Here is a 21,597-nt window from a genome sequence, read left to right as displayed (position 1 = left end):
ACACGTCACAAGTGACGTATGCGTACATTGACCTGAAGGAAGCGGAAGGTAGCCAGTGTACGCTTTTTGACCGGATGGAAGAAAATCGGGTGCTGGAGGTCACGTGACCGAATTGACAAGCGGCTCCAGGAGAAGATTTGGGATAAGAAGAAGAGGTAAGCAGGCTGCCTGGGGAGCAATAGGTAAGTATAAAATTTTTTGTTTTTAATGACAGAACCCCTTTAAATCACCCCCCTTTTGCCATATCTATTATTAAAAAATCTAAATAATAAATTAAAAATATGTATTTGGTATCGCCGCGTCCGTAAAAGTCCGAACTATCAAAGTACCACATAATTTTTCCCGCACGGTGAACGTCGTTCGAAAAAAGAAATGAAGAACGCCAGAAATGCATTTTTTTAGTTACCCTGTCTCCCAGAAAAAACGCAATAAAAAGCGATCAAAAAGTCGTATGTATTCCAAAACGGTACTATCAGAAACTACAGGACATCCCGCAAAAAATGAGACCTTGCTCAACTACGTCGACGGAAAAATAAAAAAGTTATTGCGCGCACAAAATGACCGCAGAAAATAATTGAAAAACATTTTATGTCTTTAAAAAAAAAAACCTATACAAGTTTGGCATCGTAGTAATCGTACCGACCCATAGAATAAAGTTATCATGTCGTTTTTGTTGCCATTTGAGCGCCGTAGAAGCAAGACGCACTAAAAGATGGCAAAATGTCGTTTTTTCATTTTACTCCACTTAGAATTTTTTAAAAGTTTTTCAGTACATTATATGGTACTTTAAATAGCACCATTGAAAAATACAACTCGTCCCGCAAAAAACAAGCCCTCATACAGCGACGTGGATGGATAAATAAAGGAATTATGATTTTTTTAAAGGGGGGAGGAAAAAACGAAAATGGAAAAAGAAAAATGCCCGCGTCATTAAGGGGTTAATAATTAGTAAAACTTTTTTGTTCTTTTTACACTCTTTTAGTCCTCCTAGAGGACTACAACCAGCGATGCTTTGATCGCTCCTGCTATAGCATTACGTCATACTGCTTTTTGACAGGCAGTCTATCAAGCCACCCCACGGGGATGGCTTGATAGGCAGTCTGCTAAGGCAGCCCTGGGGCCTTTCAGAAGGCCCTCGGCTGCCATGACACCCGTACGGCTCCCCTGATCTCACCGCGAGGGGGACGTATGGGACCCCCGAACATAGTTCAGGGATTTAAATGCCGCTCTCAGAATTGACAGCGGCATTCAAAGGGTTAATAGCCACAACCAGCCGTACGGCACTATCTCACTCCATACACGTCCTGCCAACGCAGGACGTAAAAACACTATTGGGCCGTCACTAAAGGGTTAATAGACATGTCCGCAAACACCCCCCCCCCCCCCATGGCCAACCCCTACAATAGACATGTGCGCACCCCTCCTCCAACAAAGAAAGCGATTACACAGCGTTAAACTCAATTTTATTTTTTGTTAGAAAACATTAAAAAAAAATGAAATACAAATTAAAGAGGGAAGGGACTGTAAATTACCAGTGATCACAGACTGCAGCTTAAAAAATACACATTTCCTGTATGTTGATATAATTAATGAAGACACCCGCGGCTAAGGTTCATTTAGATTGGGATCATTTGGCTGCTCAGGGAAATCTCTGGGACTTATGCGATCGCAGCAAAATTACTATTTCATTTCTCGCTCCTGGAGGGTAGTAGGTTTGTGCTGTATTTAATGTTCCGGATTTCTAGGGGAATTATTAATTAAATCACTTCAAAGCAGCAGCCGGAGAATGAAATTTACTCTGTCTGCCAAGGGATAAGAGGTTTCTATTGTCTCGTGTCCGCTGTCCAATAAGCGGAGGGGATATAGATGATGTGTTTTGTAATATATAATTAAGTGCTGAACCAGGTTATGGGGTCATTTCATGGGATTATAAGAAACATGACGTTTGTCCATGAGTTGTGTGCAATAGTAGAGAGCTGCCCTATGCAAGTAAATGGGCTGAGCTGTAATGCTGGACGTAGCCAAAAAGGACAAGAGTGGCGCCGTTTCCATTTCTCCTCATCTGCTATACAGCTGTGGTTAACATTATTAGCACCCCTGAATATTAAGTACTAGAGGTTATAAAACTATCTCCTAAGACATCTTCGCTTCAACAAATGTTAACAAGAAATCTGCTACTCATGGACCAATCAAGAACCTTCCAAGATGCGGTGGAAAGAGGAAAGTTGATGAGGGAACCCCATGAAACTTGGTTCAAAAATCAGATAAAAATCAACCATTGAGATTATTCAAAGAACTTCATGATAAACTGGAGATGTCTGGAGTGATGAACCAGTACCATAAGGTGCACACTGTACAAAACAGGGCTCTATGGGCAAAGGCCAAGGAGGACCCCATTCTTAAAGAAAGGCATAGAAAAAAAAAGCAACTGAACTTTGCCAGAAGTTACACAGACAGACCCCAATCCTTCTGGGAAAATGTTCTATGGACAGATGAAACCAAACTACAGCTCTTTGGCAATGCATGCCAGCATGATGTTCATAGATGATGAAATGAAGCCTGTGAAGTGGAGCCCACCTACTGTGAAGAATGGCGGAGGATCCATAATGTTGTGGGGCAGCTTTGCCGTCTCCAGGACGGGAGGCCTTGAACGTGTTACAGGAACAAGGAAATTAAAGGATCAGCGTGACATGTGCTGCCAGGGATAGGAAAACTAGATTGCATCAAACAAAATAGGTCCTCCATAATGACCCAAAGCACTCATCCAGATGTACACAAGAACGGGGAAGGAAGAAAGACCGTCAAACCGGACAGAAATTATTCCTGATCTCCATCCCATTGAAAATCTTTGCAGAACCGAAATCTGCTGTCGAGAGAAGGAACCGGCAAACATTCAAGTGCTTAAAAAGAACTGGAGCGGAAGAAACTACACGCAGACCGAGACAAGAAGCCAACTGATGGCTACAGAAAGGGTTTGGAGGCGTCATTGCCGAAGTTGTTCAACCATTAGGGCCTTTAATCCTGTCCAGGTCACATACTAGGCCTATTCGCCATCTCTCCTTAGAAAGACGGCAGGTATGACAACAGGGAAACGTTTCTGTTGAATGTATTTGCACATGCTATTAAAAATGTTCTAAAAAGACACAATATTAGTACAAATCCACTTATTTCTGAGGATGCTGGCTTTCTGATAGTAAACAAACAAGGGTACCAATAAGGTTGGCCACAACTGTACATAGCAGAATATGAATTTATCATAGAGTTGGAAGGGACCTCCAGGGTCATCGGGTCCAACCCCCTGCTCAATGCAGGATTCACTAAATCATCCCAGACAGATGTCTGTCCAGCCTTTGCTTGAACACTTCCATTGAAGGAGAACTCTCCACCTCCCGTGGTAACATGTTCCACTCATGGATCCCCCTCACTGTCGAATATCTAATCTGTTTCCTCCCTTTCAGTTTAATCCCATTGCTTCTAGTCTTTCCTTGTACAGATGAGAATAGGGCTGATCCCTCTGCACTGTGATAGCCCTTCAGATATTTGTAGACAGCTATTAAGTCTCCTCTCAGCTTCTTTTCTGCAAGCTAAACATTCCCAGATCCTTTAACCGTTCCTCATAAAACATAATTTGCAGACCGCTCACCATCTAGGTTGAATTTGCATGCAGGAGCCCGCAGCGGAATCCGACCCTGCCTGCAGCCAGCAACCCTACTTACCTGTCTGGGTCTTCTTTTTTCAGTACTGTGGATGTGTGCGGAAGCGCCGGCCAGCGCACATGTGCAGTAGATTTTTTTTATCCAAACTCCTGCTTTCCTGCGGAATCCACAATATCAGTTGTGGACGTGCCACGGATTGGACGGCTTCCATTAACTTCAATGGAAGCAGTCCGTGCAGGAACCACAGCAAAATGGAGCATGCTGGAATTTTATTTTTATCCGCAATTGGTTTCCGCTCATGGACATGAAGGATCGTTTTACCATAGATTGCTATGGAGTCTTATAGCTGCGGAATCCGGAGCAGAACGCCCACTCCAGGTTACGCAGCAAGAATCTGCCTGTGGACATTAGGCCTGAACTGAAAAACCTCATGCAGGTCAGCAGAGATGTAACTTGAAGTTGCTGAGGGCCCCAACTATAATGCTTCATTCATATGCGACAGGATGATAGGAGTTGTAGTGGATGGGAGGTATAATTTTCCTATCATGCTGTAAAGCAGCAAGCTCACCTGCTAATTAATTAAATTAATGGCCAGCATCCGTAGTTGTGTGTTAAAAGGGCAGAGGAATTGCACAGCCTCTCTCTACGTCTGGAGACAGACACCCAAAGCTGTGGGAGCTGCTACACTGTGTAAGTACAGGACTTCTATAAGGACCCGTTTTGCTTATACAGTTAGGCTGGAAGGGGGTAGCCCACCAGTCGGTAGTGAGGGCTGTGCTATATAAAAAGTTAGATCCAGACAGGCGGAGTATTTCTGTATCAGTACCCAGATTGGCCGATATTTGTAAAGCTGCAGCGAAGAATAAACGGCATTTTGAGTTTGAAGATGAATATCTGGGCTGCTTGCACTGAAGGTCTGACTTGTCATGCGCATCCCGGCTGATCCCGAGCCAATTCCTACACACATCGTACTGGTCTCCTAAGATGGGGAAGAGAGAACTTATGGCCCTCTAAGACTCCAGGGCCCAGATGCGACCATATCTTCTGCACCCACTATAGTTTTACCTCTGTAGGTCAGGTCTAGTCCTAGTGCTGGAACTTTGGAGGATGTGCTGGTCCCAGTGCCGATTTTAACGGGCAGACAAGAACATGCCTTACATTAAAATCACCGCCAAGACCCACATGTTCCACCGCGGTTCACCACAAATCTAATCCATGTATGACTTACATAATGTCAAATCAGTAAAACGAAATCATTTTAACTTTAATTAGATAGAAATGATATTTTTGGCATTTCCATATTAATATGAAACGATGTAGTAAAGATTTTTACATTGATCCTAGAACGGAACTGAGAGACCATTCAGTAACATGACAGCTGAAGAATAAAAACCAATCAGCAGAAAAAAAAAAAAAGTTAAAAATTCACATTTGGACAGAGGGTTTGCATAGGGCAAGATCTTACAATCCAACCTAAAGACCAGGGAGATGCAAATCATGAATGACCATAGCGAAACTGCATAAGGGGTTGCGCTTAGATTGAAAGTTATCCCTATAGTATAACCATTCAATAGGCGAGGGTCCAACGATGAGACCCCCGCTGACATGTGCAAAGGGGTGCCGTAAGTCCCTGGATGGAGAGGCAGTCCTGTTAATGGAACTGCTGGAGACAGCCGAGGGCTTGAAATTTGCCATGTCCAACAGTCCTATTGAAAGGAAGGGAGGGACATGCTTTAACTACTGCTCCATTCACACGAGGCTCAGGACCCTAATATCTTGCGGTTAGCAGGGGTCCCAGTTGTTGGAGCTCCTCTAAGCAGATATTCATCAATACATAAGATACTTTCAATCTCGCCACAACCCTCCGGGTCTAGACAAACAAAGATGGCCACCGCTTCTCCGATTACCTGATGCACACTGTGTCTTAGTATTCATTGATAGTCTAAGACACTGCATGCTGCTCTGACTGGTCAATCAATGCAGGTATAATGTCTTAAGACTAATGATGCATCTTAATACACATTGTGCACCAGTCAGAGAAGCTGGTGCGGCCATCTTTGTTAGTCCATGCCCAGAGGGTCGCTTTAACATAAATTGAACAGGATCCTTTAGTAAATATGCATTAAGGTATCCATCAGACACCGCTATGGATATGTTATTGCATACCATTTGCTGACCAGTGCCCAATATTACTCAGCGGGCAGTCACCGGGCAACCATAGCAGAGCTTCTGGATGTCATGGGATAATGATACCCTCTGCATTTTACTCAAAAATGAATTGAAAAACTTTAGAGAATGAGCTAATGAACCAATGTGCCACCCGAAGGTCAATGAAACAGGCCAAGTGGCAGCTTCAACCTGCACAGACCTCATTTGCTGCAGGAGCTGGTGTTAAAACCACTGAACTATTTAACGTAACTGACCCGGAGGACGTTGCAAAATTAACGTATAATTAATTGCCTGTTTAAAAACCTAAAACGTGATTCTGAGCATGCTCAATGCAGATAATTTCCCAAGAGGCATTGCTACCATTCTTCATCCGGTAAGGACAATTTGAGGCTTCTCAACCCTTGCCAGTCATCATTTCAGAGGGAGGAGTACAGAAGTTAGTATTCATACCAGTAATGTACTATATATAAAATGGTGGCACTGAGCTTGTTCTGTAGATACCGAGCAGCAAATTAGGGTAATCAGAACTAAGAAACCGTCCCCTTGGGATCATGTGCAGGAACCATTTCTGTCTCTGGTTGAAACACTGTGTCCCGGCTGTCACCTGGAGGAGCTCCGCTCTTTGCTGACGCAGTCATCCTGCGTGGTGCTGTCTCCGTTCCCCATCCCACTGCAGGTTCTCCTCTTCTTCTTTCTGTGCGTCATCGTCTCCGCTCCAGAGCTTGAGTCGTCCTGTGGGGAGAATAAAGTGGGAAATGAGAAAGTGTTCTTAAAGGGAAAGAACATTTGCTTGTATGCTAGAGGAATGCATTTACAAAAATACCAAATATTGGCCTCCTGCACACGGACGGATTTGCATTACGGAATCCGGAGTGGGCATCCGCCTCCGGATTCCACAGCAAATACCGCCCATAGCATGCTATGGAAAAGCGTTTTTTACTACCCACAAATGGAAATCAGTTGCGATTTTCTGGTCGCGGAGGAAAAAAAAAATTAAATCGCAGCATGCTCTCTATTTTGAGCCAAATTCCGTGCGGACAGCTTCCATTGAGGTCAATAAAGGCCGTCCGACCCGCGGCCCTTCCGCAATCATCATTGCGCAAAGGTCACAGCGATGGCACGCCATAATCTGTACTGTGCATGTGCGACGGCCCGCAGTACGGAATCTGAAGACTGCGGACAGGTATGTGGGGTCACCGGCTGGGCGCAGGGTTTAATTCCGCAGCTGGATCACATATGCAGAATTTGACCTGGCCGTGGGCAGGCGGCCTAAGTATCTAGAATTGTAGCTTTTAAAGGGAGACTAGGATATGAAAACAGTGTCCAGTGAACCCATGTGACCCTGTCGATCCTTACAATGAAGCGACTAGTCAAGTCCCCGCCACTTCATCTCTTGTTGGCCTTTTTCCCAGCAGCCGAATGGTTGACAATCTACTAAAAGGACCATCCATTCTTCTACCCAAGAAAAAAAAAATCCTTATTATTCGGTATGGAAAAGGGAGCATCTAAACCAGACAATACATTAACCCCTACAGTTTACTGAAAAGGACATTACAGTTTAGGACGAACTGAGCTTCTTCTACTTCAAATGGCTGTACCTTTGTTCTATCAGCGTTACCGACATCTTGGTTTTAAAATGATACTAAAAACACATTGATAGCACTAATAGAGCAGGAGATCCAGCTGTCTGAAGTGGGACCAGGAATACAGAACTTACAGCGGTCATGTCTGTGTGCAAAGCAGGGGGGGAGAATAATTTGTGTACGGTTCTCCTGTCTGTCCAAGGGGCGGATAATGTGGACTTTTATTCATGTTATCACCCCCTTTTATCAATTGGAGAACATATTTGTCTTTGATTGTCACACTCCTCTACGCTTTTCACCTCCACAGATGTCGCAGTCATTGCAGACAGCTGCATGTTAACGTTTTACAGAAAAAATTTGTTTTTGAAAAAAAAAAAAAAATCTTGCTTCCACAGAACAGAAATGAAAAATAATCAAAAAATCGTTTTATCAATAAAAACTACAAGTGATCCAGCAAAAACAAGTCCTCATGCAACTCTGTTGATACTGTAGTGAAATAATGCTTTGTTCCTGGAATGTGGCGACACATTTTTTTCTTTTCCTAAATGATTTATATTGTGGAACAGTAGTAAAACATAATAAAAACCTTTTATAAAAGTTGGTGTTGCCATAATCGTAATGGCCTACAAAAAAATAGTTAACATAATATTCATACCGCATGATGAATACCGTAAAAATATATCCCAAAAACAATGGCGAAATTTATACTTTTTTTTGTGGCAGGTCCATGAGAAAAAAAACTAAGTTTCTATAAAAGCGAGAACTCATCCCGCAAAACACAAGGTGCCGCGCAGCTATGAGAAAAATAACGTTATGATCGCTGGAACTCAGAAGAGGAAACTATTTATTGGTCCTTATTGCTAAAATGAGTTGTCACCAAGGCTGTATTTACACGGGTGAGAATCTTGTGCAAGTTCAATCCAATGCAACAAAGACTGACATATGAAACACCGCGACGCATTCTGAGCTGAACAGTCCAATGGGCGAGGCTATCAGTGATTGACAGCTATCTATATGACTGTACACACAGAGGGCCGTCAATCACTGATAGGACCACCCAATGGACTGTACAGCTGAGGAGGTGCCCAGTATATGTGCTGTGGCTCCATTCAACACTGTATGATTGCCAGAGATAGAAGAACACAGGACCCGTGTTCTCACGACCACTGAAGGTCCTGGCAACTATTCTGCAGGTAGATGAGAAATGTCAATTCTAGGTATACCTCTTTAAATCCTCTGAGCTCCTTGGTCTCCTACACAGAGGACAAGTCACTATTTCTATTAATGTTTGGTGGACATAGTGGCACCAACATTCCTTAAACCACAAAGCCAGAGATGTATGAAATCCATATTGTAGCGACAAGCTTCGTGCGGAAACTACTAATCATATTACTTCCGCTAGTTGCGGTTTTTAGATGCAGGATTTACCTTCACTGGAGATCTGTCACAACAGATCAACCCAGTGCTACAATCAGACTTGTAGAGACATCCCGTCTGCTAATGCTTATTACCATGTGCTGCCAAGTAACTAAACTGGTGGAGGGAGGCGAGAGGCTCCTAGAACACTTTAGAACTACCTCTGATCCGGATTCGGAGGAGCTGGAGGATGAAGAGCTGGATGAGTCACTTGAAGAGTCAGAGGCGATGCCGGTCGATTCCTGTAAGTCCACAGTATCAGCCAATGCTGCCAGCTCAGGACGCTCCTGCTTTAAGATCCTACAGAGGAAAAACAATGCAAAAAAAAATAAAAAAAATCACCAAGAGTAATATGGGGCAGTGTACAGCTTCCGGAAGGAGCCGAAAACGTCCGACAGAGTAGAAGCGCTCCGAAGGTGAAAGTGCAGGTACTATAGCAGAGAAGCCGTACGTAAAGTGTACCTGCAGTTTCACAAAACTTTTGAGAGGTCATAGTGACATGCCAAAAGTTTTGATTAGTGGCAGTTTCTGAAACAAAGGGGCGGGAGCATGCAGCAGAGCACTGTGCCCTTTAGACTGTAATCAGCAATGCTCGGCTGATCCTCAGACCAGAGCAGAGCGGTGTAGGGATCCACAGAGAGTATATCCAAGTCCGTACGCTTGTGTCTCCTAGCGGAGCCAATCATAGTTAAAGGGGCGCAGTGCTGCTTCTGCCCCATTAGTTTAGCAGTTAGTAGAAGTCCCAGCACCGGCCAGGATCCTCAATGATCAAAGCTTCTAACATGTCAGAGGTTTTCTGAAACTCCAGGTACACCTTAAAAGGGTACTCCCATTTCATTAATCAACGTCCATTGTGTCTAAGGGTGCGTTTACATCAGGGCAACAAAATCCAGTGCGGATTTTCTGCTGCGGAGAAGCCGCTACTTGTGAAAGCGCCCTAATAAGTGAAATGGAGCAGCTCACCAATTTGCTTGCTGCATCCAAAAAGCAGAACTACAGAGAAAGCTTCACTTTTCTAATTTTGCTGTCAAGAGGACCGGGCATCTCCGTTCTCCTGTGGCAGCGCTTGTGTGCGCCAGTTTCTCATGACTGGGTTCTTGGGAGTACCCTCCCGGCTTGGCCACTGCTCTGCAATTCATCTCAGGAGGACAGCTTTTGGGCATGTGCAGTAGCTCCGAAGCCGTATAGATCTTGTTTATGGATCTGCTGAGCCCTTCTTGGTGCTGAGACTGTGCCGGCACTAAAGGCCCTTTTACATGGAACGATTATCGTTCAAAAAAAAAAGATAATAATTCAGACTAATGAAAATGAACGATAATCTTTTGCTTTTCATTTATTTTCTACAAGCATAAAAATCATCGTTGGCTCATTCACTAATTGTTGGGTTTTAATACCAATTGTTCAGTCATTCCCATTCACTTATTTATACAATGAATGTGATCAACTGAACAATTTTTCCATTTGAATAAGCCAACGATATATCTGTCTGTAGAGAACTCGGACATCGTTCGCTCCTTCAAACCATAAATCGGCTCGTCTACTGGACCCCAAATGTCTGGACCCCATTATCTCTATGTAAGTTACAGAGATAGCAGCCCAGGCTGTAGAGCCGGCACCTTCTGTATCTCGGCAGCATGTGGGTTGAGCAAAACAGATGTAGCAGGCGAAGGCAAACATGAACAGATGGTGTAAAGGAAGTCCCAAGTGGTAGGGGGACTGAAGAAGAGCAATGGCGGAGAGAACAAGACAACTAGCACAGTTGGATGAACCATGGAAGGTGGTTTTTAAGGCAACAGCGCTATCAATCAGCAGGCGAGGTCCCACTGCAGGGTAGCCAGGAAGTGGCCAGCCGCAGAAGATGTACAGGAGAGAAAACAGGCAGAAGGGAACATCCCTTTAAAAACCAGATGGAATTCTGTTATTTTTCCCACTAGGGACTCGCATTTTCTTGACGGCTTCAGTAGGTCATAAGAATCATGCAGCAACTTAAACTATAAAATAAATAGATCGTACTCCCCACTCCTCAGAGCTGAGCGACTCACACTGCCTCAGCTTCCAAGTAGGCGGCCAGGCAGAAGCAAGTGATCGCAGCGTCACAGTTAGCACTCCTGGCATCAGCACTAACATCCTGGGTGCCATGATGCCAGGAGTTTGGTGATGTGACATTACAGCCTTTGATTAGGCACATGCTTCTGCCTGTCCGTCTACCCAGAAGCCAATGCCAGAGCAATGTAAGCCGCTCAGCTTCGGGGGTCCTAGAGGAGAGGAGTGTGATCTATTTTTTTTTAAATTTTATAACGGGCCCAGCTGCTGGAGAAGAAGTTTTTCATAGTCATGATAAAACCCCTTTAAGGCAATACTAAACCTGGAAAGTATAAAAAGAAATATGTAATCTTCCAGCCCTTCCTTAGAGGGAACTAGTCACCAGGTCCATGCTTCCTGAACCACGGCAGAATGAACCCTAGACAGGTATGTACTGCACCCCCATGTAAGTGCGATTCTGAAATGCTGTAGCATTTCAGAATAAATGATTTAAAGTCCGAGTCAGAACAGAACTAATGAGTCTTAGAGGAGAGTGGCGCCGGCCTCCTCCCACCCACATCATACTGACTGACAGCTGTCTCACTATATACAAGTGGGCACAGAGCTGACAAGCTACATGATCAGGAAGGGGAGAAGCCGGCACAGCCTTCCTCTGACTCCAGAACTTTTAATTATCTTTTATCCGACAGTTACATGGGGGATGTCTCCGGTTCATGCTGCCTGTGGTTTTTCCCTTATTGGGGGCCACTAGGATCCACTGATGACCCGGTGACTGTATCAAATGCACTACTGGTTGTTATGTCCAGCACAGAAGCAAAATAGGTAAGATTCCACCAAGTCCCCATCATTCCCTACATGTAGTCCCATGAGGAGATCCGCCTGTTTTAGTTCTCTTTTATTACCCATCGCTGACATATGGATCACTCTCGTAGTGGTGGCATGTCTACATGTGTATTTCCAACTCTTACAATGCCCACAGGTAGGGATCCAGCTCTGAGCTGCTGATTACAATTATTTTTGCTCCCTAATGCCGCACTGGATTGTTGGAAAGTTTTGTATGAATAAATCCATGTCATAGTAATTACAAATTGTCAGGAGGAGGAAAAGCCAAAATCCTTGAGATGACGGACGGTTGTACTAGATCAGTGGATGCGCTGGTGAGCGGAACAACAATACTGGGAGGTACAACACAGGCTAATCCAACTGAAACAAAGACGGTGATAGTAGAGCGGAGGCACATCTTGATCTCCTACTTCACCATTATCCATAGGGGTCTAAGCAAGAAAACGGAACGGGGCAACTCTGACGGGTACTTTTCATTACTATTCCATTACTACTAGCACCTCCTCTTACCTGTACCACTTTCTGGACAGTTTAGGCCTCCCTCTGACAGTCTTGTGCCAAACCACCGGGAAGTTAGTACAGCTGGCAAAGTTCTGGGTAATGGCGATAGCGGTGTCTAAGTTCAGTACAACATGCCACCAACCACCTGGGGGAACAAAAAGATATATTTTACAGGACTTCACAGGATGCATTGATAGGGCAACATGGCAGAAAATAAACTAGTTCAATACAAATTGCGTAGAAAATACACTGAACGGCCACTTCCTTAGTCACACCCATCTAGTAGCGCGCTGGGCTTCCTTTAGCTTTCCGAATCGCAGCAGTTTGCAATGACAGATTCCATTGTGTGGGATAAACTGTGATATTTTAACCCTTTGCAATCCAATTTTGGATTCAGGGTTTCCTAGGGTGCTTTCTCTTTTTGCCATTATACAATGGTGCCATCTGCTGGCTAAAGCCAGTAGTGCAGTATGGGACATGCTGGAGAGACAATATTGTAGTATATATTTTTTTATTTAATTTTTTAATATTGCCTTTGAAGCCTTGCCACGGGCATGGCTTAAAAGGCAACTATGCATGGCAGCCATGGAAGTCTTCAATAGGCTCCGGGCTGCCATACTAGCCCATCACCACCCACCGATCGCGTCCCAGGTGCGGGAAAGAGTTACCTCCTCCTGCAGACTGTTTAGACACACGGACAGCTTTGACAGCGGTATCTAAACAGGTAGCTGCCATAATCAGAGCCAACTCTGATCACAGCAATTACCAGCAGTTGTTAAAAACAGCTAATAATCGCCGGGTATGGAGCAGACTTCGCTCCCGAGGCCGCTCCATATACCCTGCATTATCGCATGACGTATATTTACTTGATGTGGTCAGGAAGGGATTAAAGACAACATACAGATCCCATCTCCTCTCCCATAAGATCAGTGGAATGCGTGTTTTACATTGTAGGTTATTGAAGTTACTGACTGTCAAGTGCAAACTGCTGATGCCAGCTGCTATTGGATAGATAGTTGAGCCAAACTCTTTAAGGTGGTCAGATGTGCGCACATAACACACATTGGTGACAGACTGTTGGATATACCACCGACGAGCAGGGACCGGACCACCGTGACTCCAGACGATCACTAGAACAAAGTGGAATCCCAGCTAGGAGGACACGTCATTTTAACTCCCGTCAGTTCCGCATATATCGCACGTTGTGTACGTCAGCAACACAAGTATTCCCATTCGCTGACCGCAAACACAGGTCCAGAAAATGGTGAACGCAAAGCGTCATAAGACAAGATACACAGATCCTTCCCTTGTGTGACAGATATAGCAGAGCTGAATTTGTAGTTTAACATTTAACACATTAGGATATCACGAGGAGTTGTGACAAACTCTGTGCAGCTGCGCTAAAACAGCCAGCTCTGCTATGTCTGCGGGTATCAGAAAGGAGTATTTACCTGGTACAAACACCGTTTCTCCAGGCTTCTGTAAGATCTCTAATGGCTTAAACTCAGCCGGCCAAGTGGGCAGCAGCGTACGGGGATAGATGACATTAAACCAAGTGATGGCCTCATCCTGCTGGTTACCTCCATCTTCTCGGGTCACTTTGATCAGCTCACGTGGAGTATTGGTGGGGAAGAGGCACCAGCGCTTGTGTCCATGGACCAGAGCGTTCCACGCACTGGTTCCTAGCGGGTCGATGTGAATCCCTGTTCCAGAGCGAGGCGGTCCCATCACAAACCATCTGGAGGGAGACAAGCACATGCGTCATTTCAGTGACCGGTCATAAGCCACAACCTAAAGTCTACTAGTCTCTAAAAATATTTCTAGCATTACTAAAGACCAACAGCCTCCAGCCTATTGCTCTCCAGCGCTCAACAATTTCTTTAACCCCCCCACCCCCTTTTTTTTTTGTATTCCTCATTTTTGGCTTTCCTTCCCCACTTAAAAAAAAATAAAAAATAATTATATATATATATATATATATATATATATATATATAATAACTCTTATTTATCGATCAACATGGATGTCTGCGGCTTGTTTTTTGAGGGACGATTTGTCTTTTCCAATGGCACTATCTAATGTACCCCATATAATGTACTGGAAAACTGTTAAAAATCTGCAAAAAAAAAAAAAAAAGCACATCTTGGGGTGGTGGTGGGGGTGAGTTTTGTTTCTACGGTGCACACAATGCAGCCAGAACGACATAATGTTATTCTATGGGTCAGTACGATTACTACGATTCCAAAGCTTTAGTGTTTTTTTGCCGCACTACTACTTTTAAAAAATAAAGTTGTTTTTTGCCGCCATCTTCTGATAGCCAGAATATTTTTATTTTGTTTCATTGACTTAGTCACTCATTATTTTCGGGACATCCTGCAGTTTCTATTGGAACCATTTTGGAGTACATTACATTTTTTTTTTCTGGAGACAGGGCGACCAAAAACTTTGTGTATTTTCTGATGTTCACCGTGCGGGGTAAATAATGTGTTCATTTTATTGATCATACTTTTCTGGACGCAGATACACCACTTTTGTTTTTGTAAATATGAAAAAAATAATAATTTTGCTTTTTTTTGTACTTTTATTGCCTTTTGTTTTAAATTATAAAAAAACTTTTTGAAACTGATTTTTACATTTAAGAAAAGAATATTACATTTTGCCCCCTATGGGAGGACATGAACTTGCGATGGTTTGATCGATCCTGCACTATGATGTAATGCCATAGTATTACATTATACCGTGATCTGACAGGGAATCTGCAATGGCAGCCATGGGGGCTCTCTGAAGGCCCCAGGCTGCCAAGGTCAACAAACAGCACCCTGAGATCTCATTGCAGGGGACCGTTCAGGACCCCTGAACTCCGATCGGAGCATTTAAATGCGACTTTCAGAATTGACGGCAACGTTTAAGGGGTTAACAGCTGCGATCTGTGGTAGTGCTGAACACAGCTGCTGTGGGCGGGTGTCAGATGCCACATGCATTGTATGGAATGGCATCGACTCCCCATCCCCCTCCAAACAAACCCTGAACCTTCATGATGCAACTGTAGGTCATGATACATTAAGGGGTTAAAAAAGGTTTTGGGGCCTTTTACCATTGATCGATCCTCAGGTATAGTCATCAATAGTTAATCAGTGGGGGGGGGGGCTACAGCTCTGGATCCCCACCAATCAGCTGACCCCTGGACCCTCTAACTGTGTAGACAGCACTGTCAACAATGCAGTGGCCCAGTTTGGTACTGCAGGCCCAACTCTCATTGAATTCAACAGGTGCTGGGCCTGCACTACCAAACTGGGCCACTGCAATATGAATAGCGCTATCTGCTTCCAACGCCGTCAACATTAACAGCTGGCCCGGTGACCTCCCAAGCAGCAGACCCCCACCGGTTCACTATTAATGACTATACCCCAGAATAGGTAATCAATAGTACAAGGACCAGACAGCCCCTTTAACAAATAAACAACTTTGTCTACCATGGGTGACAAGGATACCCCCCCTTTTTTTTTTTTTAAATAAACCAGAACTGGAGTGTTATCAGGTACCGTAGTACTGCCACACCTGTACGGTGGTCGCCTTTTCTCTCCTGCGAACTGAAAAAGGTCATCTTGAAAATACTTTGGCACATCATAATCTTCCAGCAGTTTCCGTCTCTTAGGGTGCTCCCCGTAGCTGCTATCAAATATGTACAACGGACTGTCGTCCCGCGTCCCTTCCATGTACTCAATGTAATATTTCATCTTCATCTTCACCGAATACCCGTCGTTATCTTCTCCGCACTTGAACTTCTGGTTGCGGTACTTGCGTTTAAGTCTTTCTAGGGTCCATTTCTCTTGAGCTGGCCAAGTCAGTGAAGCGTTGAGAATCACCACCGGCTTGTAAGGCTTCTCGTAGCGCTCGATGAACTCTTCAGGGGAAAGCTGTATGGAATCAACACGCTCCACATTGTCCTAGAGTAAGAAGAGAAGGAACACATGAGTGATACCGGCATTACTGCGGCTCTACGGAGTACGGTAGACCAGTGGGGTCTCCAGACCATCGGATGCTCAACTCATCGAAGTTTACTCTACATATTTCCTTTTTTGATGCATCGACCCTCTAAGGCCCCGCTCACACATAGGAATTGGCCACAGAATCTCACTCCATTCATACTCTATATCAAATTTGTGGCAAATAAGCGGCCCATTCAGTTGAACGGGAATCAGCGCTACGGTCTATACGGTGGCATGTCACTTCACGACAAGGATGCCATGTCGGGATACCCAAATGCAGATCAGCCCCATTCAATGGGGACAATCGGCACGCAGAGGGGCAAGTTGTAATGCAAACGTGCGCCAGAAATCCGCATCTACGTTTTCCAATACGGATTTTAACCCCCCTACAGTTTAGAAGGAGCCCTGTTGGTTCTGCAGGGAAAGGGCATTACGGTTTTGGACGAACAGAGCTCGTTCTACTTCACACGGCTGTAGCTCCGGTTCTCGGTTCAAGTTTATTGGCCGGGGTCCGCCGATTGGGACTCCGGCTGATCAGACACCGCAACACTCAGCGATTTGAAGCGGAAGTTGCTGCTCTACCCGTGTAGTGCGGACACGGATCCCATCCATTGTAATAAGACCAGCGCCTGCAGTTACAAGTGGCAGACACTGCCAGTGTGGGGGCAGCACCTTCCGCTCCGCACCCCGCTGTGTTGCAGCGCTGACAGAAAGCGCTTGATTAGCCGCGGTGATTACTGCTCCCCTCCTGCCAGTCCAGTCTGCCCACTCCCCGGTGAACCTCACTTCCTGGAGGGGAGTGATGCCGACATAACACCGGGTCACGTGAGTGCCCCAGCTATTTACCAGCTGAAGAGAGTTGGTGATTGGCTGCAGCAGTCACATGCCCATTGCCGGCTCGCTACATTGTGAAGTTCACCGAGCACCGGAGAGTGGCGAAGGAGCGCGACGGGGCGAGTAAGGGTCCTTGAGAGGAGGCCATTTTCATTTTAACGAGTGAGTGACGTCCCCGCTAACTCGTTAAGCCGTTTATACAGCAAAAGCATCATTGGCTCGTTCAGACGGACCGAACGGGCGCCGTTTAACCCGGACGATAAACGAACGAGCTAACGATGGCTTTTATGGACGAATGAGAAGCAAGCGATTCTTGTTTACCGTTCGGCCGTCGCTTCGCGTTCAGACTGAAGCATAATCGTCCCGTCTAAATGCAGCATAAGAGCTCCGCTATTTTACTACCGCCGACTGAAGGGGGACAGAAATGTGTGCTCCCTTTAAGGCGACCGAGTTCTGCCCCAAATCTACTAATACGAGATATCAATTCAAAATCTACAATAAAACAAGCAACATTTTTAAGAGGGTTTTTCCAAAATAAATGTGACTGTTGGGAGTTAACCATGTGAACAGAACATGAACCGTCCCTCTAGTGCCCAACAACCAATTCACTGCAGTACCTGCACCGCAGCGCTCTACTCCAGGAGGCTGGTTGCTATGCTGCAGTACCAGACACGGCCACATGGGTATCTCTGTGAGGTACTGCAGCAATAAGTCAAAATTTTCCAGCAAGCTCCACGGCGCCTTCTCACTATCCCCTAGAATGACACACTGAGGGCCGACAAGCAGGATGAGAGCCATACTAGATCTATAAGATTTAAAAATACTACCGTTAGGTGATATACCCGTGTGTTGTGTATTATATATACTAGGCGATATACCGGGGCGTCGCACTGTGATTTCATGAACAGTCCTGGAATATATAAAGTGGGCCACACCGCACTGTTATGGAAGCTGCCCTAAAGAAAATCTGTGGTGCCCATAGCAACCAATCACAGCACAGCTTTCATTTTACTTCAGCAGTATAAAAAATGAAAGCTGCGCTGTGATTGGTTGCTATGGGCGACATAAATTACAGAGGAAGTGGGTGGGTTTTCGATATTTAATTCTGCCCGTATTTATCGTTTGGTGCTGAAGAACGCTCAGGCAACATTTCACTAAAATCGGACAGAACTGCGGATTTATATATAACAGGAACAATTAGTGTAAGGCCGCCTGCAGACGGCCGGGTCGGAGAATTCTCGCAGCGGGACCCGACCCGGGCCCCTGCAGGCACCAGTCCGGCCCTCACCTCTCCCACGGCTCTTTAATGTGCCGGCCAGCCAGCGCATGCGCAGAGCGGAGTTGGCGGCCCGGGAGTGACATTTCTGTGCGGGCCTCTGCGAGCTCCGCACAGAAATAGAGCATGCCGCGATTTGTTTTCCGCGTGTGATTTCGCGCGGACAAATCGCAGCCGTCTGCCTAGGATTGCGTTTCTAATGCAACCCCATGGCAGCTTCCACAAGCGGAAATATTGCGGGAAATCCCGTCGCAGAATTTCCGCCCGTGTTCAGGGGGGCCTAAGGGTTTATTAAAAAATTGTAGCAAAAAATTGAATAAAACAGTGAAAAGATATACAACACTTCTAGGTTGGCCGGTCCAGACCGCCTCAGGGGCCCCACAGCCGGTCCAGACCGCCTCAGGGGCCCGCACTGTTCAGGTATGTTCACACGGCGGAATCCAACGCGGATTTTGCCACTAAAAACCGTGACAGAAATCTGCAGTCAAGTGCCAAAGTTCTGTTGCGTATTTAGCCTCGTCTACGAGCAAAACCTGCAGGCGGACTTTCCAATGTGACTCTGCGCAGATCTGTGGTAATTAGTCACTGGTCACGTCTAAACGCGGATCCTGACAGGAAATTCTCTCCGCAGATTTTGCCGGTTGACAAGGCTAAATCCGTATGCGAATCTATGAGAAAGAAATACGGATTATTCACACCAGCGTATTTCCTGGCCGTATGTTTTACTGAATACGGCCCTATTGAATTAGTGTAGTCAGACGGGTTTTTTTATGTGCGCCAAAAAAATAAATACAAGAATCCCAGCATGTTAGACAACATCACAGACCTAAATCGCCCACGAAAGTCTATAGGAGTGTAAAAAACGTACGTAACACCCGGTTTCACGGCGTTTTAACACTTCTATAGACTTCCATGAGCGATTTTGCATCGAGATGTTGTCCAAAATAAAACATGCTGTGATTTTTTTTTTTTATTATTTAATTTTTTACGCACATAAAAAACCCGCCTGAATACACTAACTCAATAGGTCAGTAAAAAATACGGACCAAAAATACGCCAGGGTGAATAAGCCGTATTTTTGTCTCACAGATTCGCGTACGGCTTTAGCCTCGTCAACGGGCAAAATCTGCGGGAAAAATTTTGTGTCAGGATTTGCGTTTTTTTTTTTTAAACACATGCTGCCAGTGGGAAAAAGCGACAACAATTTGGGTTTTTGCGTATTTTTTGTACATGTGAAAACCGAAATGAATGCAGATGTGCCACGGACATAAAAAATGCGCAAACGCACATGCAAGCAATGAAAACTGCGTTTTTCACGTCCCCAAACTGTAAACGCCAGTGTGAACGAGGCTTTAGTGAGAGAGGTCTGGCGTGGTTTTCAGAAGCAGGATAATGGTTGTTTTGCGCCGAGCGCGCTCACACGGGACGTGCGGTCCGTAGGGGGAAATCTCTTTAGGCGTTGCTGTAAATTGGCGGCAAAGTCCAGATGTGTTTTGCGCAGACGCGCCGCGGACTTTGGCACGTATTCACCGCAGATGTAATCCCCTCATTTGAAGGACTGAAAACCGCGGTGAATATCCGCAGCACAGACCGCTTTGCGGTGGATTTAGTATCCGCGCCGCAGCTCCGTTCACGCTACAGATTTTCCCACGACGCGTGGATGCGATTTTGCTCGGGCGGCTGGTACTGTAACGCGCTCAGTATTGTCCGCATGCGAATCCACAATGTATAACGCTACGTGTGAACATACCGTTACGTGGGGCAGGTACACTCAGGTACCTGCGGGGGGCGCACACGCCATTATGGGGGCGCTTGTGGCTTATGTTCACATCGGCCATTTTCCCAACCGATTTTCTGTCTGAAAAAAATAAAAAATAAAAAAAACGTACTGAATTTGGACGGAAATAAAGCGCAGGATTTTATAGGCTTACATCGACACGGCGCATTTTTAAAAATCGAAAAAAAAACAGTCCGACCAAAAAAATATTAATTTAAGGAAAAAACAAACATAAGAGATCACAGCATGTTTGAATTTTGTTGTGATTTTCGGCAAAAAAATTAGTCTACTCAACTTTATGGGTGCGTTATGCCTGTAACCGTGGTGACAAACAAAAAAAAAAAAAGCAGGAAAGGACGAGCATTTTTTTTTTTTTTTTTTAAACTTTAAACGCAATCATCAGGATGAACGTACTTTACCGCTATTTGTTCGCTTCTCGCTCATTTCACGCTCGCCTAAAAATCACCGTTGGCTCGTTCGCTAATTATTCAGTTTAAATACCAATCGTCCACATTCACTGTACAAAGCGCCATTTACACCGGATTATCGCGCAAATTCATTCAAACGAACGAAAATGCGCCATAATCGTTACATAAACGCACAGCTATCGTTTACCGTTAATTTGTCGCTCACCGCTGATTCGCCGACTTCTCGCTGCGCCTAAACACTCCCCGCTCACACATAGCATGTGAAGCACTGAGCGCCGACAACTAGCGGTGACGCCCCCTGCAGGGCGTTTAGCCAAAGGCTGTCCCGTATAAGTGGTCTGAGAAGGACACAACGAGCGCCATTTAAGCTTAACAATGATTTTTACGCCTGCGTAAAACGGGCGACGAGCGAAAAGCGACTGGTACTCGTTGGCGTGCGTTCAGACTGAACTAGTCGCTCACTGCTTTGCCCGATAATCGTTCCATCTAAACTGAAGGATTTGTAATTGATTGATCTGCCTGCAAGCTGCTCCGTGTAAGAGCGCCCGAACAGCGCTTGCACTGCTCCAACCCTGGCGCAATGCGCTCACCTGCACGCTGCTGGGGCTCAGCCCGAACAGCTCGGCATAGTTGTGGCGGCTCCAGTCCTGAGAGTCCTTGAGCTCCGGCCGGGCGCTGCGCTTCGCCTCCTTGATCCTCTTCTTACTCTTGTGGTTCATCCCGGTGTCGCCGCCGATCTCCCCAGCGCTCACCGATGTCCCCGCAGCCCTCACGCCCCGCCCGCCTATCCCAAAACCCATTCCTATTGCCCGACAAGGAAGCAGGAAGTGTGGCGTCGCATTGCCGGCGCTGTCCGCAGTGGGCGGCCATGTTGGGAAGGGCAGCAGGAATTTGCTGTGACGTAGGCAGGTCTCCTGAGGCCGGACTAGACGGGGTTTAGTTTCTTAACACTTGTATACATGCAACGGAGCCGAAATCCTGAGTGTATACAAGCTACGTCTAGGTCCGCGTAAAAGTGCGCGTAAACTACCAAGTGCGGTCGCCTCTACCAAGATGGCTGCTGGAGCCATACACTGTCAAGT

The 21,597-nt window shown here is 45.5% G+C and overlaps 1 protein-coding gene across 2 annotated transcripts; it reads right to left on the bottom strand.

The window, feature by feature from the left end:
* Positions 1-1,443: 1,443 nt before the first annotated feature.
* JMJD6 (jumonji domain containing 6, arginine demethylase and lysine hydroxylase) lies at positions 1,444-21,294 on the bottom strand. Of its 2 annotated transcripts, none has more exons than XM_066588049.1 (6): positions 21,106-21,294; positions 15,770-16,158; positions 13,663-13,949; positions 12,221-12,356; positions 8,986-9,124; positions 1,444-6,557 (listed from the first exon to the last, which is right to left on the bottom strand). In XM_066588049.1, the coding sequence occupies exons 1-6, from the start codon at positions 21,232-21,234 to the stop codon at positions 6,426-6,428; spliced, it is 1,212 nt and encodes a 403-aa protein (XP_066444146.1). In that variant the 5' UTR covers positions 21,235-21,294; the 3' UTR covers positions 1,444-6,425. The 2 variants fall into 2 exon arrangements, with proteins under 2 accessions (XP_066444146.1, XP_066444147.1); XM_066588050.1 differs by having other exon boundaries at positions 13,792-13,949.
* Between the last annotated feature and the right edge of the window lie 303 nt (positions 21,295-21,597).

Source organism: Eleutherodactylus coqui, chromosome 13 (assembly GCF_035609145.1).
Source record: "Eleutherodactylus coqui strain aEleCoq1 chromosome 13, aEleCoq1.hap1, whole genome shotgun sequence".
Lineage (NCBI taxonomy): Eukaryota > Metazoa > Chordata > Amphibia > Anura > Eleutherodactylidae > Eleutherodactylus > Eleutherodactylus coqui.
Note: the sequence above shows the minus strand (reverse complement) of the source record. Positions and strands in the feature narration are given on the sequence as shown.

Bases quoted from the DNA above. Each gene is read 5' to 3' on its own strand.
- JMJD6 (XM_066588049.1), bottom strand. From the start codon at position 21,234: ATGAACCACAAGAGTAAGAAGAGGATCAAGGAGGCGAAGCGCAGCGCC. The intron at 16,159-21,105 runs GTGAGCGCATTG...TTCTTACTCTAG, and splicing joins TGAGCCCCAGCAGCGTGCAG to GACAATGTGGAGCGTGTTGA. The intron at 9,125-12,220 runs GTAAGAGGAGGT...TTTCCTCTGTAG, and splicing joins CTGTCCAGAAAGTGGTACAG to GATCTTAAAGCAGGAGCGTC.